Source organism: Pleurodeles waltl, chromosome 3_1 (genome assembly GCF_031143425.1).
Source record: "Pleurodeles waltl isolate 20211129_DDA chromosome 3_1, aPleWal1.hap1.20221129, whole genome shotgun sequence".
Lineage (NCBI taxonomy): Eukaryota > Metazoa > Chordata > Amphibia > Caudata > Salamandridae > Pleurodeles > Pleurodeles waltl.
In genome coordinates this window covers 168805619-168831223 of record NC_090440.1, presented here as the reverse complement: position 1 = coordinate 168831223, position 25605 = coordinate 168805619, and the positions used below count along the sequence as shown (strand labels likewise).

The 25605-nt window shown below is 44.9% G+C and overlaps 1 protein-coding gene across 1 annotated transcript in view; it reads left to right on the top strand.

Annotated features, from left to right (window-relative positions):
* MINDY2 (MINDY lysine 48 deubiquitinase 2) overlaps nt 1–25605 on the top strand; it is a 469571-nt gene that overhangs the window by 201930 nt on the left and 242036 nt on the right. Inside the window, exon 4 of the mRNA XM_069222089.1 lies at nt 20125–20283. Within this exon, the coding sequence (XP_069078190.1) occupies nt 20125–20283 (159 nt within the window). The remainder of the gene's footprint in view (nt 1–20124; nt 20284–25605) is intronic.

Here is a 25605-nt window from a genome sequence, read left to right as displayed (position 1 = left end):
ATACACTTAAGAAAGTAGTCATTACTGGGTTTCTTTAATTTTGGCAGAACATACATTCCAGATTATGCAGAACGCATCAAACCACTTTGACTTAATTCAGCCCAATTTTTCTAGCAGACGATGGACGATTGAACACACACACATCCTTAGGGATATACAACGGGACATGCTAGAAGCTAGACACTTATACACATGTGACAATAAAACAAATTTGGTCATCAGAATAATTGCTGGTGCCCTTGGATTTACTTATGTCACCTTTAATGAGGGTGACAGTGCTGATAGCATATAAATCACACTTATACTCAAATGCTGAAAAACGTTTTGCACCTACAGAAAAGATTCTGACAGCAGTTCAGATGGCCGTCATTAAGGAGAGGCCACTTGCCCAGGGGAAACGCATCATTGTTGTCTCCCCGGTGCCGGCTTTAGAGGCTGTCACTAAAGCAAGTGTTCCAAATGCTAAGGCATTACATCCACGCTGGATTCAATGGGCAACGTCTCTGACCGCCACTGATGTTGATTATGTGTTTGACCCAAGGCATGAGACACAAGAATTTCTCCAGTATGAACAGGAGTACCCCGCTCCTCTACATATCTTGCTGCTGGACAGTTATAATACTATCATTTATTCTGACGGATCGGCACAACCGGCTGTAGGTACTAAACATCAATACTCAGCAGCTTGCGCAGCCGTGTGCGGGATAATGGAAGACGGAGTTTCCCATCCTCACAATACCTACACTCAGACCTTAGGGGACTGCACAGCCCACTTGGCCGAGCTTAAGGCTCTTCTTCTAGCGCTCGAACATACTGAGCCAGGAACACAGACTTTGATTGTCTGTGATTCATATTACTGCGTCCAGTCATACAATGAATATCTCAATCATTGGAAACTGAACGGGTTTAGAGGTTCGAAAGGGAACACCATTAAACACAAAGGGGGTTATTCTAACTTTGGAGGAGTGTTAATCCGTCCCAAAAGTGACGGTAAAGTGACGGATATACCACCAGCCGTATTATGAGTTCCATAGGATATAATGGACTCGTAATACGGCTGGTGGTAAATCCGTCACTTTTCTGTCACTTTTGGGACAGATTAACACCTCCTCCAAAGTTAGAATAACCCCCAAAATGTTGTGGGGAAGGGTTGCTGATCTTAGGGATAAGCTACCATGTGTCCATGTAGTTCATACATTAGGACACCAACGTGTAGGAATACACGTTGCCGGCAATACATTGGCTGATGAAGCAGCCAAAGCATCAGTAGCTATGGCTTCTGTGGCTGCAGTGACTCGTTCTCGGACGAGGTTGGATAATGAAATAATGGTTGCCATTAAAGCTTTGGCTGCAGGCAAGACCCTTCCGAAAGGATACCCTACGAACTATACTTACCATATCAGTGCACAGAATGTTGCTTATGCAACGATTCCTGGAGTTGGTGTTCGCGTAATCCCCAATGAAGACCAGAGGTTAGAGCGGATTACAGCCGCACACGAGGGTGTCGCTTCTGCGCATGCTGCTATACAGGCCACTATAACAATTCTACAACAGCGATACTGGTGGCCTGGTCTATGTCGACGGACTAAACAGTATGTCCTTTGCTGTGACATTTGTCAGCAGATTAAGGGCTCAAATATAAAACGCCCTCCGCAGACATCCCTCTTAGTGTCAGACAAGCCACTCCAATGTGTGTACCTGGACCATTGTGGTCCCTTACAGCCTGATGGTGCATACAAATAAATTTTAGTGGCTGTAGATTCCTGTTCTAGATTCCTGTAGGTATGGCCACAGCGGTCGGCTGACGCCCGGACTGTTATAAAAGATTTGCTGATCTTTATCGGTACATATGCGGTTGCAGCATTCCATTCGGACCAGGGCCCTGCATTTGCCTCTAAAGCTTTCAGAGACACCATGAGAACGATGGGTGTTGAACTCCATTACTCCTCACCATAGAGGCGGAATCGTGATCTAAAGCAGTCCTTAACAGCTCGTGTATTAGGTTCAGGCCGCAGTTGGTTACATCACCTTTATGGGGTCCAAAGAGCACTGAATAATCTGCCAAGACGGTCCTTGGGGGGGGGAAGTCTCCATATGAGGTTCTCTTTGGGATACACCTATGTATGTCCCTGATCTTGATGCCCCTGGTATGGTGGCAGCAGAAACACCATTTGACATAAAAGAATGTCTCACTGTTTTACAGGAGCTTCAACAATTTTGTGATGATAAATCATCTGCAAGTGCTGCCACTTTAGGAATAAGGGACTTGGCGAAAACTTCGACTGGCTTGATTCCTAACGTTGGGGATCTGGTTTGTGAGAAGATCGCTGTGAAAAAAGAGTTCTGTCCATCATACAGAGCACCTGTACCGGTCTTGGGAATAAAAGGAACCAGGACTGTCATCCTTCCACCATTGTCTGGTTCTAAATCGAATAGATTAATCTCCATTGATGACATCAAATTACACCATGTGGCCGATTCTTCACAGTAGACCAGAAGGTCCCTTGGGTGGTTCCCGATCCCCTCTCACTACCCAACAGGACATTCATCTACATAGTAGGATGAACATCACTACTACTGACTATGCAACTATGTCAACTGCTGTTCCAGACACTTCCTCGACCATGGGGAGGGCGGAAAATGAACTTTTGTTGGTTCCAGTAACAACTTCGGTGACCACCCTGCTTCAAGATTTGCCTGTATTTTACACAAACACTTCCACTACTAATGACATTGTCTATCAAGAACCTCCACGAGCGGTGGATCAGAATTCAGCGGGTCCTGTGTTTGCAGAGACTTCCTCTGGCTATTTCATTGACATTGATGATTTTTCTTCGGATTCATCCTCAACTGTGACTGACAAATTTTCGAAAAGTAGTAAGCTGTATCGATGGCTTAAAAAGAACTATTTGATCTACCCATGGAACTATCTATGGTTCTGTTTGACATTTATTGCATTATTTTTATGGATTGGTTTTGTGACTGTTTTCTTTTTGCTGATTAATGGTCACTATACAGGGAGTGCAGAATTATTAGGCAAGTTGTATTTTTGAGGATTAATTTTATTATTGAACAACAACCATGTTCTCAATTAACCCAAAAAACTCATTAATATCAAAGCTGAATATTTTTGGAAGTAGTTTTTAGTTTGTTTTTAGTTTTAGCTATGTTAGGGGGATATCTGTGTGTGCAGGTGACTATTACTGTGCATAATTATTAGGCAACTTAACAAAAAAAAAATATATACCCATTTCAATTATTTATTATTACCAGTGAAACCAATATAACATCTCAACATTCACAAATATACATTTCTGACATTCAAAAACAAAACAAAAACAAATCAGTGACCAATATAGCCACCTTTCTTTGCAAGGACACTCAAAAGCCTGCCATCCATGGATGCTGTCAGTTTTTTGATCTGTTCACCATCAACATTGCGTGCAGCAGCAACCACAGCCTCCCAGACACTGTTCAGAGAGGTGTACTGTTTTCCCTCCTTGTAAATCTCACATTTGATGATGGACCACAGGTTCTCAATGGGGTTCAGATCAGGTGAACAAGGAGGCCATGTCATTAGATTTCCTTCTTTTATACCCTTTCTTGCCAGCCACGCTGTGGAGTACTTGGACGCGTGTGATGGAGCATTGTCCTGCATGAAAATCATGTTTTTCTTGAAGGATGCAGACTTCTTCCTGTACCACTGCTTGAAGAAGGTGTCTTCCAGGAACTGGCAGTAGGACTGGGAGTTGAGCTTGACTCCATCCTCAACCCGAAAAGGCCCCACAAGCTCATCTTTGATAATACCAGCCCAAACCAGTACTCCACCTCCACCTTGCTGGCGTCTGAGTCGGACTGGAGCTCTCTGCCCTTTACCAATCCAGCCACGGGCCCATCCATCTGGCCCATCAAGACTCACTCTCATTTCATCAGTCCATAAAACCTTAGAAAAATCAGTCTTGAGATATTTCTTGGCCCAGTCTTGACGTTTCAGCTTGTGTGTCTTGTTCAGTGGTGGTCGTCTTTCAGCCTTTCTTACCTTGGCCATGTCTCTGAGTATTGCACACCTTGTGCTTTTGGGCACTCCAGTGATGTTGCAGCTCTGAAATATGGCCAAACTGGTGGCAAGTGGCATCGTGGCAGCTGCACGCTTGACTTTTCACAGTTCATGGGCAGTTATTTTGCGCCTTGGTTTTTCCACACGCTTCTTGCGACCCTGTTGACTATTTTGAATGAAACGCTTGATTGTTCGATGATCACGCTTCAGAAGCTTTGCAATTTTAAGAGTGCTGCATCCCTCTGCAAGATATCTCACTATTTTTGACTTTTCTGAGCCTGTCAAGTCCTTCTTTTGACCCATTTTGCCAAAGGAAAGGAAGTTGCCTAATAATTATGCACACCTGATATAGGGTGTTGATGTCATTAGACCACACCCCTTCTCATTACAGAGATGCACATCACCTAATATGCTTAATTGGTAGTAGGCTTTCGAGCCTATACAGCTTGGAGTAAGACAACATGCATAAAGAGGATGATGTGGTCAAAATACTCATTTGCCTAATAATTCTGCACTCCCTGTATTGCTGATCGCTCATCTGTGGAGCCTGTTGATGAAATTTTAACACCACATCATTCTTCACATAAGGTCTGACGTGATTTTTCCCCTGTCAATATTACAGCTATACCAATTACTGATGGGATTGTGTGGGACAAAGTTCCATTCGATATATACGGGCCTACAGAGATAATTCAAATACCATACGTGTTCAAAATTTCAATGTCTGATGTTATTACACCTAATGTTGTCTCTGATGATTGGGATGTCCAAACAGTTGATTCAATGCTAGCTGAAATGAAGGACTATTCCGCTTTTGGAAGTGATGATGTATATGATTATACAATGAATTATGGGGAAATGTTCTGCTATAACAATTGGAGACATCACTACCTACACCGTGCAACTAGATATAGGCCTCTCTTGAACTATACACAGTGGGAACACTGTTCGACACTACAGGTGGGGAGTCCAAAGTATTACAGCGATAAATTTACATACTTTTCTGGGCATGATACAAAAAAAGCAGAGTCGTATTATTTTAAAATACCTCCGGCACAAATTATAAAACTTTTGCTAACAGATACGAAACTGATTTATTCAGATCCCTTTGTTTCCCGGCTCTCGATTGAGGGTTACGAATATTGGAAAGATACTATTGATTTGAAATGTGTATGGGGGACACAAGATTGGCAGATACAGGGTAGGGAGGCTTTGTTTCGAGCATGCCTGATTCCTGTGCAAATCATTTTCTTAAATGACACTATTGAGCAGACGTCCTGTCTGGGGTTAGCGAAAATTAAGGACCTGAACACGCCCAGTATCCCTACTCCGACAAAGTTTAAAGATTGGCAACACTTTCTTAATGTCTCAGAAGACTGGCTAGATGCAATGGTTAAGGCTGGTACCTATAATTCTTCACTTTCCCGTCCCGGCGGGTGGTTGGTTTGGCCCTCTGACACTGATGAGTGTCAAAATCGTTTCTTAAACTCTTCAGGGGTTTTTTCCATACACAGGCCTGACCCTCGCTTTCTATCAGGTCAACATACAGGTATAATTACAACATACAGTGTGGGTAAGCTGTGCCAGCAATGGGTGCAGACAAACACGTTAACAGCGGTTAAGCAACACCTGAACACTCTTTCTGACAGTATAGACTTACAGGATTTCCTGTTAGGTCCTAGGAAACAACGCTCGAAACGGTTTTTATATGCTATGTATAATGAAATTTGGAAACTTTCCCAGATTGAGGCTGCTGCTCGTTTAAGGCAACTAGATAAGGAGAATTTGGAAAAAACATTAGCTGTTGTCGACAATGGCATGAACACGCTGTCCAACAGGATTTATTCGCTATCAAATATAGTGTCGTCTGCTATTGATATCACTCAGACTGACTTGTCCCGGTTATATCATGGGCAAACACAGCTACGCTCCATCATGCAGCTGGGTTGGACATTACAGACACTGAAAAGTGGCCACAGTCCATGGAAGTACATTAATGGGAGTGAACTATTCACTGCTTTTAATTTTTCCAGGGAACAAGAGACAATGGCTAAAAGAGAGGCTTGTTTCACCCTGCTTCAAGTTGAGAAATTAGATAAGTTGCCCTTCACGGTAGCAGAGAGTCCTTCAACTATCTGGCTCTTGCACGGCATTATTAATTTACCGATTTCGACCTTTCGTTTCTCAAGCTGCCTGAAACATCTTGCGGTGGGACGATATGAGCAGCTAGGAGATAGCTTTATTAAGGAAGAGTGGGAGTTGCCCTTTGACTATAAATGTCTGAACGGTGAACAGGAGGTCTTTCTTAGCGGAAGTGAATGTGAGACTGCTGTTTGTCATTCTATGATATGCAAACAGGTGTCTCTTCACGGTCTTTGCAATGCGGGGGTCGCAAATTTGGCCTGTTTTCTGAAGGGTACTCCCGTCCCCTTGATTCGTCCAGTGTTTCATGTACTTTCCAATGGAAGTTATGTTCTACTGAACGATGAAAGCTATGCGATTTCAGTCACGAAGGTCGTTACGTGTTGTGGACATGTTTTGTTTCCCCCCACACAAGAGATACAAGTATCTGAAATGTGGCCCCACATTGATACTATTAATGTGAACTATGACAAGTTGAGTAGACTAAAGGCGCTATTGTTTCAGAAACAGGTCGCCTTGACATCCGCAAAAGAGACGTATGCTCTCCAGATTGCGAGATCATCAGCTGAGATACAATCCCTTTTAAATACCGATTTCCCCAAACACTTTGGAGAGCTGGTATCCAGAATATCCAATGCTTCAAGCACAACTGGGATTGTTCATTTCTTTAAGGCTGTCGGGTCTGGTTTCGTGTCCATCTTCCAGACTGTCTTCAGAGTCATCGCATCAGCCATCCATTCTCTTTTCCAGTGTGTTTGGTGGCTTTCCAATTATTTTGGCTTTAATTGGCGGACTACTACTGCTATTTCTTCTGATTCGCGGTGGTTGTTTCTTTCCAGCAACACAGAGCAATGGAGCCGCTCCCGTCAACCCCGCTGTGCCGTGAACCCATGGTTCGGATCTTCGGTACACCTTTGCTGGTGGAACTGGAATTTGACTGGTCGTTGTCAAACCGGCCTCTACTCTGGTGTGTACAACCGGTCTTCCGCTGCATATGGTGTCTCTTTGAACATCTGCCTATGGTCTGTCTTGCTGTTGCACCGACATCTCCTGTGGACCGCGAACTGCTGATGTCCCCGATGAGGGTTCATTCACGGTCATGCCCCTGGAGACTGAGGTTGCTCCGCGAGGCCACCTATGAGCCTTCCGTTATAAGATTTAACATGGATGAGGACACTGCAGCAAGTATCGATGCACCAGTGAATATGGCTTACTTCTGCTCTGTGGATCCGTTTGTCCGCCCAGCACTAGACTTCATTTCGGACGATGTTGACTAATTTTTGAGGTCCTTGACTGGTGACTTCGATGACATTCTTCAAGATCCTGCGTATAACACATAATTTGATGAAATTGCTTACCATTCCCTATTACAAATTATGTAATTATAATAGACGTTTGCTGTACTTGTCATAGTTGATATTAACATCTCTGTATGTGTTTTTAGACAGATTTGTTTTAATGTGTTTTCACACAGAACGATTTTTTATTATTAGCTTTTTATTAGCTGTTTTTTTGCCTTTGGCTTTTAATTCAGAAGCATCTTTTTTAGCGTTTGGGTTCCTGTACCTTCATCATACCTGTTACGGCAGTGGGGAGGGTGTAGTGAATCCCAGTTTGTTTTAACGGGATAGCAGGAGTTAGCTTAGCCGTAGGCTTGTAAACTTGTGCCCCCGTCACCTAGTGACTTTTAACCTACTTAGCTTGCTCTGTCTTAGCCCATTTAATTATTTATTTCCTCTAAGATGGCTGCCTTGTTTATAGTTAGGCCACATGTTATGAGTTTTATTATCAGTGTCACTGCGCCAAGGCGTCAAGATCAAGCACAAAAGACAAACAAACAGTGGGTGTTCACACTTAGGGATTTTCCCTCTCTATACTTTTGAGGGATTGTTGATATTAATTGCCGTCCCAAGCGTGCCTGTTACCTATTGTTTTGAAATACACCTACGTCAGGGGACCTTGTAGATCTGTATAAATACATCACACTTCAGACAGATAATCAGAGGTATTCCGACCAGAGGGCATTGCCACCATCGCTGATACCGATGCTGCAGTCGTCTTGACGCTGACCCAGTCTTCGTGTCCCTACAGAGTCTGAGATAGAGACCTCATTCCAAGGTAAAGAGGGTTGGGGGCTCCTCTCATGGACACGGCTTTGGTAGATTAGGCTTAGCAAACCCAGCTCTCCTTTAGGTATGAGTTTAGGCCTATTCTCATTAGGTATTAGGCCTATTCCATCTCATACATATATATATATTTCTTTCATACATTGCAAAAATGGTGGGGGTCTTTATAACCATGACTCTCTTCTTCACAATACTGTTGCTTGGTATAAAAACTATTATAACTTCACTGCATCTGTGTTATTGCCTTTGTTTGTATGAGACATAATATATCTGTGAGAAAAGGGTAATTTCCGTTTAACCACGACAACCCTGAGATATCTTACTTTGAGTCCATGCGTAAGCGACTGCTACAAATCACCTTTTACTATTGTGTTTCTGGTGAGGTACTGCTAGTGAGCCGGTAAGGTTTGGACAACAGTTACAACTAGTTGTAGGAAGAGACTTAGTCACCTACAAACGAAAGTACTGTCATCCTGAGACCAGCAGTCTTGCTCAGAGCAAGAGTCCAAACTACGACAGAGGTGCTGGTCTTCGGTGCCCAGAATTCAATGTGGTCGAACATATGGTGGCCCGAGGAGTGTGGGTCTCTCCCCACCCCTGTGGAATGCAAAAACCTGGGTACCTTAGTTAATAATTCTCTGAACTTTAACACCCAAGCCAGTCCCATGTCCAACACCTGTTTTTATATTATCAGAGTACCAAGGAAGATTTTGCCTAATGAACTATGTCAGGTGGTTGACATTGCTCTCATCACCTCTCAACTAGATTACCTGTAATTCCTCCTATCTCATTACGGATAAGAGAGGTGTTAACAAGTTTCAGGTGATCCAGAATGCTGCCGCCTGGTTCACTTTGAATATTCCCAGAGTATCGGTGAGGCAAGGTCTGTGGGCCCTTCACTGGCTTCCCATTAGAAAGAGAATTGCTTTCAAAGCCTTGTGTATGGTCCATAAAGCCCTCTATCTTAAAAACACCAAACAGCTTAATGCCATGTTCCATTGGCATGTACCAGCAAGACCCCCTCAAATCTTCCTCTCGCAGACTGGCAACTGTCCCTAGGTTTCTTTGAGCCTGATGGGGTGGAATGAGTTTTTTTTGTGTGTGGAAATAGCTGAACTATGGAATACCCTCCCGCCTCACATTGCAGATGTGGAAATCTTCTCATTCTTCAAAATGCTACTGAAAACTTGGCTTTTCACCCTGCATTGCTTTGAATGAATGAATGAATGTTCCTCTGCCTCGGAGTGGGCTTCTGCTAGCACCTTGATACCCTCTGGTTTAGTGTGCTCTATAAAGGCTCATAACATAAAATAACATAACATTGTGCCTCGTTCATATGTACAGTTATTTGGTGCAGTTTATTTGACCTTCAAATTATAATTGTTTGCTAAATGACCCCGAAAGAACCATTGTTTATTTTACTTAATGTGGATTATTCGTATACCTAGGGATATTTTCCTAGCCCTTTTTCTGTGAGAAGAGCGTCTGGGTTATTAAACTTACTAAAAGTTTCCTACCAGTTGCATATACTAGGTAGCCGGATGACAGCTAAAAATTCTTAAGGACTTTGGGCCAAATGAACACAGCTATTTTGCAGTCACAAAATGCGAAAATCAGGTTTTGTGACCTCAAAATGGCCTTGTACAATGTACTAACCCTATTTTGCAAGTCGGTTTCCTGTTACTGACTTGCAAAATAGGGATTACGATTCGCTATTAGGGCGGGGTGTTCTAAGGACATCCCTTCCTAATAGTGACTCGCAGGCCCATGCAGGATTGTTTTGTGACCGTGAATGCAGTCACAAAACAATTTCAGTTACCACCAATTTCAAATTGGTGGTAACCCATTCGCAAATAGGAAGGGGTTCCCAAGGGACCCCTTACCCTTTGTTAATGGGGTCAGCAAAACATTTTCAGAGCAGACAGTGGTCCCACGGACCACTGCCTACTTTTAAAAAATGAAACAAACGTTTCATTTTTTTTTTTTTGTTTTTTTTTTTAAAATTAATCCTGTTTTCCTTTATGGAAACCGGGCTGCATTTAAAAAAACACAAGCATTTGCAGTGCAATATGTCTCGCATTGGCTTGAGTCAGACCTACTGGAGTTGTAAATTCATAGCTGGATTTTTCTTGCCACATAAATTGGTCAACCCTGCCTCATGATTTGATCTTTTCTTCATACTTCCAGTGACCCTGCGTATAACTAAAACACTTCCATTTACCTTCTTCCTCTATCTGAAGCAAAAAATGAAAATGTTGCTATTTAGCATCCTAATTTAAATCTGCCATGCTTATTCCAATAGGATACTACTTTTACCACCCCACCATCAGAGTTGCTGGCAATTGAGGACCAGCAGTCCGTCCTGAAGGGTTGGAGGACGTTCACTGTCTACTGAGACGTCTACGGAGACGTGTGGTTACTTAGTGCCTACTTTGTATAGGTGATGGTGTTGAGTGCTATCGACTGCTAGGCAGAGTGCCCCCTTGTCATGTACCACACCTTCAGCCAGCCTTGACTGTAAAGCCAATAGCACTTGGAATTCTGGGACTTGTAGGTAAATTATCAAATTACCAAATTGGGGCAAAAAAGTTCCAGTTTGGAAAGCACAGCTAGCTACAGGGCCAAGACTGGGCATGGGTGTTCCACATAACAAAGGTCCATTTGCCAGGAGTGGCGAGTAGAAGAGAGAGAGAGAGGGGGGCCAAACCAACGTGGGATAGTGAGCTGGAGTTATGGTAAAAGAAGAGGGAATGAAAGAAACAGTGCGAGAGGGAGTGAGATGGTGAGAGTCTGATGGTGACAAAGAGAGGTCTGAGAAGTAGAAGAGAGATGGAGAGAGAAGGAGGAAGAGTGCTAAACAACATGATGGGCATGAACATAAAAAGTGAGAGAGAGGGAAAAAGAGAAGGTAAGGGACGAAGACATGTTAGAGGAATGAGAAAGGGGGGACAAAAGAGCATGAGTGAGAGATGGTGAGAACAAGTGAGAGAAAAAGACGGTGGAAAAAGAAAAAAGGCTTGAGGCAAAAAAGAGGGATCGAGATGGTGAGAGGGATAGACAGAGAGAGAGGAAGGGGAAAGAATCAGATGAAAGCATGAAGGTGGAGAGACAGGCGTAGAGTGTGGGACTTAATAGATATAAGTGTATAATGGAAGCTTAAAATAACATTCACAATACATGAGGTTGCAAGGAAGGATGTAGATGCTGCAGGGAAAACAGGAGAGATGCTGATGAACAGGAAACATTAGAGAAAAGAGTAAGGAGAGAGCAGAAAGAAACAACATGGGAGAGGAGAGGTGTGTGCTGAGAAAGACAGGAACTGAGGTTAAATCTCAGACAGCAGATGGGTATGGCAAACTTATTAGAACAGACAAGCACCTCAGAAAGCTCATGTTGTCACTCAGCTAATCTATAGAGATAGCTGTACAATGATGGCACTTTAAGTAGACAGGAACTGACTACTCACTCTTCTCTGCTATGAAAAGCGGGATACATGCACATCGCAGGGAGTTCAGTACTTTTAATGGGAGAGTAGTGGAAATTTTTCCTAGACCACAGGTACTTTGGTACAGTAAGTACCTACACCTCTGATTTCTATTTCAACCATTGAGTATCGGCGAATAGTAGTAGCATGAAGTACAGATGAGCACACACACACACTTTTTACAACAGGTAGAGCAGGTTACATCGTTTCTGTTCTAAAACCTGCAGCAGAGGACACTGCCCCTGTATGATCGTGGCCATTCGGGGAATACAAAGACCAAGAAATTCCCTTCCCGGGCAGAGTAGTAGCAACTACACAACAATCGGGAACAACATATCATCCCTGACACGTTTCCTCCTGAGATAAGCAGCTCGCAGGCTTCAGAATGGAAACGGGAAATGATGAGGCAAAGTCAACACAACAACCTTTAAAAGGCACAGAGAACAAAATAGCGAGTACACGATCCAGAAAAACAGCAGACTAATACAAATCTAGAAAGGTAGTTTGTGGCTAGAAGCGCCACGCATTTCAGCTGGGTATAACTATAACTTACAGCAAGAATCACTTCCTTCATGGTAATCGCTTGTTTCGAGAAATGCTCTTAAACCAAGTAGGCTCTGCAAGACCATGCCTGGCAAAAGGGAACTTTAAATGTGAAACAGTGAACAAAAAATTGTCAAGGATGGGGTGACATCTACACTACTGCTGTTCACAAATAAACAAGGCAGGCAAAAATGTTGCAGTAATGTGTTCCCATGTTAAGAGTTTCAAAAAATATTTTCGGATATCCCAGGACAGACCGGAAGGGGGCGACTGGGTGGCTACAGACGAGCCCTTATGAATCAAACACAGTGCATGAAACTGTTTGTTTGTATTCATGTATAAATATGGAGAGGATGTGACATAATGGATAGAGCTGCCGACTTTGGAACTGGGGAGCCGGATTTGAGTCTCGGCGTGGGCTCTCCCGTGTAGTGTCGTGGGACCTCCGACTGTCCCAGACACGTTAGCGCTGCATAAATGAAGAAGACAAACGCTGTTTATTCTTTAAGTGGCCGCGCGGTCGGCAGCGGCCTGGCTCCATGCACTCGCGGTCTGTCGTGATGCAGGCGGACCATGGTGTGCTGTTGCGATGGCCTCCTCCGATCACGCCCATGTTTATTTATAGCCCCGGGCCGGAGGCCACGGGGCAAACCAAAAGCACACAAACAAGGGGGGGGGAAACCCGCCTCTACATCCGGGGCACACCCAACTGGGTAACCCCGTTTAAGTGAACATGTCGACTGATCGGTTACATCACCGATCAGAAGACATTACATTCCTTCAAAAATTTATAAACAAATCAACGGCACACACAAAACATGGGAAATGTTCAAACTTCACAATAATGGTCACGCAGACGAATGGAAGGGCAAGGATTGCGACGTAAGTTATATTTGGACGTCTCTGACCGGCTCTGAGTTGAACTCATGGCAGACATGGCGTCCGGCGGGCCCTCATGCACCTGGCGTGGCAGCTCGCCACTGTGGAAATTATCTGAAGAATCAAAACCACTATCGTCATCATCGCCACACAACTCACCCCTGGGATCCTCGCCTCTGAGACAATACCTTTTGAAAAAAGATATATTGCGGGTGACAGTCTCACTTCCCCGTTGAGCCACCACAGCAGACCCCTTTCGATGAACGACGGTCCATGGGGCAGTATCGAAAATCGTGCGGAACTTGCTTCCTGGTGAGGCGTGTTTCAATAACACCTGGTCCCCAGCAGTGAGGTCGGACGGAGCACTCCTTCGCCTCAGGCTGGCCTGCTGATTGGTTACACGCCTGTTCTCCTGAACATGACCACTGTCCATTGCCGGCGGGCCCCACAAAGGGTGATGCGGGATGGTGTCTGCAGACACTCTTCCAAACACAATGTGACTTGGCGCCCGGTTCGTGGTAGAGTGGGGTGATTGGCGGTAATTGCGCAGGAAAGAGAATATGGCATAATCTACAGTTTGGCCATCCGCAACAGCAATACGGATTACCTTGTTGAGAGTTCGCATGAACCTTTCCACCTCACCATTCGCCTGAGGCCACCGGGGAGTGATTTGTCGATGACTGGTGCCAGTAACGCTCAGATACTCTGCCAGCTCCCGGCTTTGGAAGGGCGGACCATTGTCCGTCTTGATCTCCGCTATCAAGCCATGAGTGGCCATGGCCTTTTCCAAAACCGACACCACAACGTCCGCAGTGAGGGCTGGTATTATCTCCACCTCCCGGATACTTTGAGAAATCATCTATCAGGACCATGGTATGGCGACCATCAGGCAGACTCCCGAAGTCGAGGCGAGCAGACATCCAAGGCCCGGCTAGGGAAGATTCATTTTCAATAGGGGCGGCCGGCTCGGCTCTCCAGTGGCTTGACACCACACACAAGATCGCACCAGCGCTTCCACTTGTTCGTCCATGAGGGGAAACCACACTTTGGATCGTAAACGCCCTTTGGTTTTGACCTTACCCTGGTGGCCGTTGTGTGCTAACTCGACAGCCCGGGTGGTGAGGGCTGACGGGATAACTAGTCGAGTGCCCCTCAGTAAGCACCCCTCCGCATCAGTGGTTAGTTCATTCCTTACGCTATGCAGACTCCCGATTATGCGCTGGGACTCTCGGGTTAGCACTGGTAACTGCTTTTTCAACACACGCTACTGGTTGTCTCTCATGGCTGCAAGGACCTTTTGTAGACATTCATCATCTTGGGTGGCCTGCACAATTTCGTCTATTGACATGGGCCTTGGTCGGGACTGATCCGTGACGTACCTCACATATTCCTCAGTCTCTCGGGCCTCGTCGACTTCGGCATCTGACGCTGCTCGGGGATGCCTGGACAGGTAGTCTGCCGGATTCTCGGACCCTGGACGATATTCCAGTTGACCATGGTAGTCCTGCAGCTGCAACATCCACTTTTCTATCCTCGGTGGAGGCTTAGAGGCGGTGCTATTAAAAAGGGGAAGCAACGGCTTGTGGTCGGTGGTTACGCTGAACGGACGGCCGTAGACGTATATATGATAGTGTTTGCAGCCCCAGTGCACAGCAATGGCCTCCTTCTCTATTTGAGAGTAGCGCTGTTCCGTCTCGGTAAGCGACCGGCTGGCATATGCGACCGGGGACCACACTCCTTCCGTTTGCTCCTGGAGTAGCACAGCACCTAGCCCTTTTGGCCCTGCGTCAACGGCGATCTTCGTGTTTCTCTTTGGGTCGAAATACCTTAGGGTGGTATCACTGGACAGGGCGTCCTTAATAGCCTCAAAAGCTGTTTGTTCTTCAGCTTTCCACTTCCAGGGTTCCGCGGCTTTCGTTAACCTCCGCAGGTGGTTGGGAGATATTGGACAGGTCTTTGATGAAAAGGCCACAATAATTGACCATGCCGAGGAAGCTCCGGACTTCATTGGCACTCGTAGGAGGTGACGCGTTCTTGATGTCCTCCACCTTGGCGGGATCTGGAGCAACACCGTCTGCCGAGAAGGTGTAGCTGAAGAACTGTATCCTATCCTTGAGGAATTCACACTTACGGCAGTGTATAGTGAGTCCAGAGTCCTGAATGCGCTGCAAGACACTCTGGAGGCGAGAGTGATGTTCCGCAATGGTGGGGGCGTGGACGAGAATATCGTCGCTGACGTTGATGGTTCCGGGCAGGTCGGCCAGCAGTTCCTGGATGATGTTTTGGAATACTTCTGCAGCACTAGATATCCCAAAGTTTAGCCGTTTGTACCTCCTTAGCCCGATGTGCGTAGAGAAGGTTGTGATATACCTGGAGTCCTTCGCTAACACTAGTTGGTGGTACCCTGACCGGAGGTCAAGCTTTGAAAACCATCAGGAGTCACTGAGCTCCCCGAGGATGTTGTCAATGGTGGGGGTCAGATGTCTTCGTTTGATGGCAGAATTCGGGAGGCGCATGTCCACACATATGCGTACCTCCCCAGGTTGCTTGGGTTTGCGGGGTACCACAATGGGCGAGACCCATGGAGTGGGTCCTGACACCTTTTCAATGATGCCTGCTTTTTCGAGATGGTCCAGTTCATTTTCCACCTGTGGTCGAAGGTGAAAAGCGACTCGGTGTCGGAGGGCTACTGGCTGTACTGTCTTGTCGATGTGGAGTTTGACTTCACGGTCTCGGAGGCAGCCAATCCCTTTGAAGATTCCTGGGTACTTCGCCAGCAGGTCTGTTACAGATTTGTGATGGATGCTAAGTGCAAACGTGACTATCTCCAATGCCTCAGCAGCCTTGCAGCCCAGTAGCATTCCTTGTCCCTCTTCGGTCACATAGACTTTTGCCAGTGGAGTGCTCTGCCTGTAGGCGTAGACTCTTATACTCACCTTCGTTAGCGTTGGGCTCGCTATCATTCGGCCATGTTCTTCCGCTGCTAGGTTGATGGACGCCCCTGTATCCACTACTGCAATTGTCTTGTGGGTGCCCATTTGAATCTGACACCTTGGCAGTTTGGCCTGACGAGAGTGAGTGTGTTTGACTGTGAAGAGGGCATGAACCACATGGATTACGGCCTCGTCGTCATCCATGTCACTTCCAGGCTCTGACTTGCTGGATGCCGTACTTTCAATTGCGACATTGACGGACGCATTCCCTGTTCTGGCTTTTCTGGACCGGGACTTTCGCAAAGTGGTTTGTCTTCTCGCAGCTGGAGCATATCTTGCCTCTCGCAGGGCACTCCATAGATTTGTATGGGACTCCCCTGCAATACCCACATTGCTTGGTCTGTTTTGTTCGGCCGTTGTTTAAATCTGCCCGTGGTTGTCGTGTTGGCTGTCTCTTCCTTTATGGGTCGCTGTAGGGCAGCCTCCATGTGGGAAGCGCGGGCTCGTGATAGTTCTTTTATGCGCCCCAATTGCAGGATATCTGGCAGCGGCTTTCCTGATTCCTCTAGAATGCGTTCCCTTAGCTTTAGGGAAGCGCATCCCTGGATGAGTTGTCACCTCACTTCCTCCGTCTCATCATTGAACCGGCAGGTGCTGGCTAAGTCTCTCAGCCTCATGTGGAATGCATCCAATGATTCTTCTGTCTGAAGTCTGGCCTGTCTGAATATGAACCTCTCATAGTCGGTGTTGACCATGGGCTCAAAGTGCCTGTTCAACGCAGCTATGAGCGTTGTGTGTGTTTTTGGGGCTTCTTCTACAAGGTTCTTAGATATTTTCTATATCTCTTCCTCCTATATGAATAAGCATGGCACGCTTCTGGTCATTTGCTACTTTGGTGGCTTCGAAGAAAAGTAATACTCTTTCTACCCACTCCTTCCATCTAGGGGCCTGAGCAGAGGGCGCCTTTTCGACGATGAATGGCTCTACTGGGGGTATGGCAGACATGGTGGCTGGATGGCCTGGGTGTTGTTCCAACAGCCAATAAACCCAGGCGTTGTTTTCCACTTCTTTTTTTATTTGTAAGTTTTTTTTTCTTCATTGCAGTGAGTGCAGGGCGTAGGGGTCTACTGTACTCACATTGATTCTTCTCCCTGTGCAGCTTTGTGGACGGGGATCCTGCTAGTGGGAGTTAGGGTCCTGCTTTAGTGGTCACAACTCACACCCAGTTTTTTCTTGACAAAGGCCCGACCGTCAGCCAGGGCAGGGAGTCACAGAGACGGCACGAGCACCGCATGGAGTGCGGCCGCCGGTCTGATATGTTTTATGCCACTCAAAACTGCTCCCGCCGCACGAGCACCCCGATATGCGGCCGCTGCGGGGCAGTTCTGGCACATGGGGCCGCCTCCCTTGTCGCCAGTGTAGTGTCGTGGGACCTCCGACAGTCCCCGACACAGTAGCATTGCACGCGCTGCATAAATGAAGAAGACAAACGCCGTTTATTCTTTAAATGGCCGCGCGGTCGGCAGCGGCCCTGCTCCACGCACTCGCGGTCCGTCGTGATGCAGGCAGACCGCGGTGTGCTGTTGCGATGGCCTCTTCCGAACCCGCCCATGTTTATTTATAGCCCCGGGCCGGAGGCCGCAGGGCAAACCAAAAGCACACAAACAAGGAGTGAGGAACCCGCCTCTACATCCGGGGCACACCCAACTGGGTAACCCCGTTTAAGTGAACATGTCTACTGATCGGTTACATCACCGATCAGTGACATTACATCCCATGCCTAAAAAAAACAATTTAATTAAATATATTACAATTGTTAAACTAAACAAAATGCCAAATGCAGAATGCCTACAAATGGCTCCCGTGGGGTGAACGCCTAGAGGAAGTAAAGTGAGTGGTGCGACCTCCATACTTATGGATAAAGCACAGCGTGCCTCGCTGAAACAGTTACAAATAAACAAAAGAAATAATATGAGTTCACACTGTTTAAGCCTTGAAATCGCTATGGGGAGACACCAAATAAAAACAAGCATTTGCAATGCAATGTGTCTCGCATTTGCTTGAGTTAGAGTTATTAGCATTGTAAACTCCTATCCAGACTTTTTTGCCACATAAACTTATAATAAAAGGTAAAACAGTTTTACATATGTGAGCCAGCGGTCTCCATGAGCGTGAAGGAGACAGAAAAGGGAACAGAAGGTTGCTTGCAGTGAATCGTATTGGCAAAACTGCAATTATCCATGTAACCAGCAAAAGTAGAATTATCCATGTAATAGGGTTGATGTCATCCAAAGCGCTCAACTACTGCCCAGCGAGATCGCACTGCGTAGGAAATAAAAAGAAAAAGTTGTGCAGAAGCGATTCAGAAAACATGGAGCTTCGTACGTTTTCAGTAGTTTACCGGTGCTGTAGAGGAGGGCTAAATACAGGAAAAGGCATGACATATGCATGCCTGTCACTAATGAAGTCAATTAAATTTTAAAAGGCAAGCCCACAAGCCAACCAAACTGATGGGTGTGGTTAAAAGCCCACAGAGAGATTACAACAGGGGTCAGAGCGCCTCCGTGCGCTCGACCCTAAAAAGTAGGGTGCTCACAGTGAAGCATATCGGCAATCGTGTAATTACCCATATAACAGGGTTGGTCCCCAAGGCGGACAAACGTAAATCTTTTACCAATGACATCAAGATATTTCTGAAAGGCAAGCCCACAAATTAGTAAAAGTGGTGGGCGTGGTTAAAAGTCCATGATACTTACAGCAGGTCTCAAGCGCTTGCATGTCCAACCTAAAAAAAAAACTGCTTTATTTAAAAAGCAGTCACAGACATTGTTTGCTGTCCCCAGCAGGCCACCATCCCTGTGAGTGCGGCCATTTCTAAATGGGTTGCACATTGCAACCTTCCTCATGAATATTAATGAGGCAAGTCCCTTGTGACCAATTTGGGAATCGCAAACAGTGTGCCTGACACTGTTGTATATTTTGTTTTACTACTTGCAATGTGAGATTCGCAAGTTGCAAAAAAAGGGTCGTCCATTTGGCCGTAGATAGTTTAAAGATTTTGAAACTAGTTTTCATTGTATAGTAATATTCTGTAACACTCATATTAATTTCCATGAAGTGGTGTTGCCTCTGTTTCCTATAGATTCATGGGGTGCCCTGATCGCCAAGGGAGGCAGTGGTACACAGCTGGCAGCAGGAAGAACATTTTGGTAGCCATGCACATACCTACTACCTTGCATGTCTTCTGACTCCAACAGCTTACCATTTTTCTTGCTCTGAAGGTAGTCAGACCCAGCGTCACAGCATTGCATTTATTTGTTCTAGTTTTATGACTTTTTGCTCTATGCCCGTCTATATGCTAATCCACCACACCACCTGTACTTTTGTCAGCACGATACATGCTGTCATTTGTGTCGAGGCCATTTCACAATAGACATAACAAATAGAATTATGGGCAGCATTCTTATTAAGAAATGCATGCACGCGCATAGGTCATGTGATAGAGGGCATCGTCGTGAGAAATGTTCATCTGTTATAAACTTATAATAATGCAACATTTCTTTAAAAAAATAATCCTCATTTGTTAGAAATATTACTTTGGTACACTGTGCCACCTAATTCATTGCAGAAGCTCTGAAGTAGATTGAATTGCATCATGTCACACAAGCTGCAACCTGAGTCATAATACACCTTGAAAAATCATTACAGTGCTCAACAGTTCCTAGGTAATGTTAACTTGATGTTAAATTATTATTGTGCTGCTTTAAGTGATAATATCTAATAGATTAAATTGTGTTTTATCTTAGGTAAATATTTTATTGTCAGCCAAGCCCAGCAAGCTTACGCAAAGCAAAACTTATTTGCACTACATGTCTATTTTCATACCAATCAGTAAGAGAGATTGATAAAAGGAATTTATAACACCGATGGCTATTTATTGACCTAAGCCTTTTTTTTCAGAACATGAACGATGCAATGGCAATTCTGCATAAACTACAGACTGGTCTGGATGTCAATGTAAAGTTCACTGGCATAAGAGTCTTTGAGTATACTCCTGAATGTATAGTATTCGACCTTCTTGATATACCCCTGTACCACGGATGGTTAGTAGACCCACAGGTAAGGCAAAAATATTGGAAGGAACAGTCTTACCATCTCTGATTTATATATATTCTTTCAAGTTCTAAGTTGTTAAAATACTGTCACGAGTTTAACATTTAATTATTCTGAATCTCATCAGCTCTAGTGTTGCAACCAGTTCTAAAGTGTATTCTAGGGAGTATAGGTATAGGTATTGTTCAGAGCTGATTTCTGTTATTATCACAGTGGTGTAAACTTAGAAATACTACTATTTGTATTTTCTTCCCTTATGTCACCACGTTCCAGGCTAAATATATGTCCCCTTGGTATGGGCGTGGCAATAGAATATTTGCTCAGCACTAAATTAATAATTCACATTTCAAAGCTTTGTTTATCCCCCCCCAACCCCCAAATTCCAGTCCCCTCACCCCCACCATCCCCGATAGGCAGAGCCCGCGATCTGGCTGGTCAGTACACCCAGCACCCATGCATAGTTGGATTTTATGACACTATGTTCTCTTTTTCATTGTGTGATGTGCTTAACTCACCCCACACTGTTCTTTCTAGGGCATGGCTGTATGAGGTATCTTACAGTCTTACACCTAAGCTGTAATGTTTATGACTGAGCAGTTCTTTACTGTTTGTACTTTGTTTCTGGAAAATTCCTAAATAAAGCTTGTTAAATAAAAAAGCTTTGTTAATGTTTTGTCTTTGCCCAGCCTAGTGCTTTCTATCCTGTTACTCTCATCCGTCATTTCTGAGTGCCTTAATTGGTTGTGCCTTAGAGTATGCAGTGTCACTTGCAAAGATATTTAGTTACTTAAAAAAACAAAAAACTAAAAAGGACTTTGAGCCTGCCCGTTACTTTCCGTTGGTTGGCTTCATTGTCAGTCTTATTTTCTTGCTTTTTCTTGGTGAGCAAGTATTGGCTTTCAGTTTGTCTCCATGTGTTTTGCTCCACCCTAGAGCATAGAATAAGTACTGATTAATTTCTTAATTACTGGTCTTCCACACTGCTTGTGCTTGAATTGTGGTTCCTGAGGTTTTTTGGGGGGGCTTTTCTTGGAAGACAACTTGATTACAGGTTGGTGATAAACCTGTAGTGTCATACCTCCTCCTTTTACCTCCAATCACCCTGAACCCTAAAATCACCTTTACCTCCCTTTACTTCTACCCACCCTTGAACCCTAAAATCACCCTTAACTTCTTCTTCCTCTATCCACCCTTGAACACTAAAGTCACCCTTACCTCCCTTTACCTCTACTGACCCCCTCAAACCTAAAATCACCCTTAGCTTCCTTTAACTCTACCGACCCATCAGTCTTATAATCACCCTTACCTCTCTTTGCCTTTACCCACCCCGAAACATAAATTCTGATAGAGACTTCTAAATGTAGATTCCTCACCTTAAAATATTCCTCAGGCATAAGAGTGGATCCGAAAATTCTTGAGAAATACCTCTGCACGCCAGTAGGTGGCGTAGAGCGACTCCGTACCAACATTGTCCATGTCGGAATTGACGTGTGCAGTGCCATACAGGCGCCATGCCGGCGTGCTGACATCAGTGACTTTCATAATTATTTCTGCGCTAAAAATGTAGAGCCACAACTCCACGATGTATGACTAGTGTGCAGGATCTAACAATGCCTTTTGGGCGAAGAACCAGTTTCACAGAACAGGGGGGATGGTCAGTGAGGAATCTGTGGTTGGATAGTCTTTATCAGATAGAGTTACGAAAGGTAAGTAACTTGTTCTTCTGGTAGACATTTCTAGCTGCAGATTCCTCACCAAAGAATAAATACCATAGCAAGACCTTCCCGGAGGAGGGTCTGCAAACCGGCTCGGCTCAAACCAAAACATTGTGTAGGACCAACTGGGCAAAATGGCAGTCTCGACGGACCCGCTGTCCAAGCAGTATTGCTTTGTGAAAGTGTACAGTGACACCCATGTAGCAGCTTGGCAGATGTTCTGGGCAGGTACTCTGCATGCTAATGCAAAAGACCTGGGGGAATGGGCCCGCTAGCCCTCAGGAAGCTGCTTCATAGCTAGTGCATAGCAGATCTTAATGCAAACTACAGACCATCGGATGAGATCATTTGCCTTCTGCAGGATGAGGTGAAGTGAAAAATGCCAGCAGCATGGTGTTTTGGCTGACATGGAATGAAGTAACCGCCTTTGGGGAAAAAGTAGGCTGAAGTCTGAAGAACCAGTTTGTCTGGGTAGAAGCTGGTGTATGGAAGGTTAACTGAATCAGCTTGAAGCTCACTGAACCTCCAGGCTGATGTAAAGGCCACTAAGAGTCAGAAGTCTAATATGAGAGCTGTGTAGGAGCTTGAATGGGGAGCCCATAAGAGAAGTCAGGACAATATTAAGATCCGGTTGAGGTATGACAAAGCGATAGGAGGAAACACATTTTGCAAGCCCTTAATGAAACCTGTCACAGCAGGTGATGTAAATAGCGAGGGCTGATCCAGCAGCGACAAAAAAGCTGAGTTGGCTGAAAGATAACGTTTAACAGTGCCTGAGGCAAAGCCTTGGCAGGCTAACAACAGCACAAACAGCGCCTCCGACAAAGAGGCAGAAAGTAGATCAGCATGTTATGAGGAACCCCAGGCCACAATTCTGTCTAATTGGCAGGCGTATACAGTTTTGTTGAGCAACACCTGGCTGCCAAGGTGACCTTACAAATCCCGGAAGGAAGATCAAAGGCTTTCAACTGTTGCTGCTTAGGTTCTAAAACTACATTTGTTAATTCTCTCAGAATCCAAGTACAGTTTTAACATGAAGAAGCATGTGGAGGAAAATGTATTTACCTGGTGTTTGAGGGCCTTGTTAAAGATAACCCAAACTTTTCTTAGGGCACAACTAATCCACAAGATGTATTGCACCCCATCCCCCCTAAGCTCTCACACTCGACAGATACTTGACATGGTAAAAACCTAGGAACCTAAAAAAGGCGGGACCAAAAGACAACATGAGAACTTCCACCAGCCTGTACTTCACCTATGCGTCGGGTTGTGTATATGTTGGCTACCGCCTCTTTTCTGTCTCACTTAGTTTCAAGTTTTGTATAGCTATCGGCCACCAGGAAACCTGGATATGCAGGAAGTCATTAAACCTAGACCATTCCCAGGTATGTTTATTTAGGAGCCAACCCAGCCTGCATATTAGTCTCACTACAGCAAGTTTCTTTACAAGTTGTCTGACAGTCAAAGAACTATTGTACACCAGGTCACACAACTTCAGTACACTAGAACTAAATCAGCTACAAGTCATGTGCTTTAGTGTTTTTTGTGTTGAGGGATATGGTGCATCACAGGATCGAGTTCTGTGGTCGTACAGATGGTGCACAGGGTGTGCTTCTTGCCACTTACAAAGCTATTGTTTGTAGTGCTTGTCAAAGTCAATTTATATCCATGTGGACGAACTCAGATGAAAGGTACATGGCAAGTTTAAATGTGTGTAGGGCACCCAAAGAAGATATGCCTTCCTTCGAAAAGGATATACAAACTTCTCCTGTGCTCCTTGCAAGATGATGCTGGCTGAAGCTTCCTCTGTTAATGCTGAATCCTGGGGGGACTCCTGTCTGGAGTTCTGCATCCCTATAATAAAGATCCACTTTCTCCGCCACACAAGCCCTGGTTGTAGTGCTCAAGAAACTGCTAGAGATCACCAACAATCTGAAAACCAGCTTCTACCATGACTACTTAATACCACCCTTTTTAATAGAAAAGAAAATGCTTCAGACTTTGGTGCTGTTTAAATATGTACTTACAGGAATGTACTTTTTAAAAAATCTATAAAAATTGACCCAATCTCCTTTACTTAAAAAAAAAAAAAAAAACCTTGGTAGACCCTTTTCAACCCACCAACTAACAATTCCCCTGGGATCCGGAAAGGCCTTGAGAACTCGTTTTCTAGTTAACTTACCACAGTCGTCAATAAAGACAATCTTTTAACAGTTTGCCAGGAACTAATGTACTGAAAACAGGGTCCACTCATGCATTGGTATGCCATCTAATAGCAGTAGGCTTTTTCTTCCTCACCTCTTATTTATTTAATTTTTGTATAAAACATGGTTCTACCTATGTCAGCTGACATTGACAGTCAGCCATATTGAATGACCACTATGTATCATCTCAGATGCTGTGCACTATGGGTAACAGATGAAAAAATAGCCTTTTTGACTCGAGCACACACATTGTTTTATAGGCACATGCACCACACATGTGGATGTTTTTTGTGTGTGTTTAGTTACCAATCTTGGATCACTAACCTAAAAGAAGTGACACACTTAAAAGCATTTTTTATTATTGTGGGGGGAAGCAACATGGGAGGGCAGAAAGGCAGAGTGTGGGGGGAGGAGGATAAGAAGCTTGCTGAAGTAACATGGGGAAATGTGGGAGAGGATCAAGTGAGCGATCAGGCAATGGGGAAAGTATGAGGGTGCAGAGGAGAAAAAATGGATGAGAGTGAGGAGCACGTGGGGGAGTAGCATGTAGGACATGTTAGGGAAAGAAGAAATGGTTGAGAGCGGCAGGGGAGAGATACAGGTGAGAAAGCAGAATTACACGAGAGCGAGCGCAGCATGGCAAGCGTGGGGAGAAGCACATGGGTGACCGAGCACTACAGAGTAAGCAATGGGTACGAGGGAGGCAGTTAGAAAAAACATATACTCTGATGGAGTGCTTAACTGAAAAGAAAAATGCAAGCAATTGAAGCATAAAAGCCAGCCAATCAAAAGTGATGGTAAAAGAGGCAATACTTCATGGGACGGACAAACACAAGATTGACAAGCTGGGAAACTAAAAAGAAGAAGGCAAATGAGCTAATAGGAAAGCCAACCAACTTTAATGGGTTGACGGGCTCCAAACCCCTTTATGGTTTTTAGTAAGCCCACAGTATGTCTCTCAACAAACAGCGTATGAGAGTAGTAGGCAAGACCTAAATAAAATAAAAAAAGACAGCAGGCCTTTTCCATAGGTGCACCCAGGAACAGAATCCCTGTATCAATTTGGACTGCCTCAACAAAGCTGTTTAAGACTCACCTCTTTAAGGAACACAATGGGCCAGATGTAGCAAGGCATTAGCGCCTCGCAAACGGCGAAAAACTCAGTTTGCGAGGCGCTAATGCCCACACGCGATGCAGAAACGCATTTTGCGAGTCGGAACAGACTCGCAAAATGCGTTTCCGACTCGCAAATAGGAAGAGGTGTTCCCTTCCTATTTGCGACTCGCACCGCGATTTCGCGGTCGCAAATCAACTCGCAGTTACCATCCACTTGAAGTGGATGGTAACTCATTCGCAAACGGGAAGGGGTCCCTATGGGACCCCTTCCCCTTTGTGAATGATCACAAAAT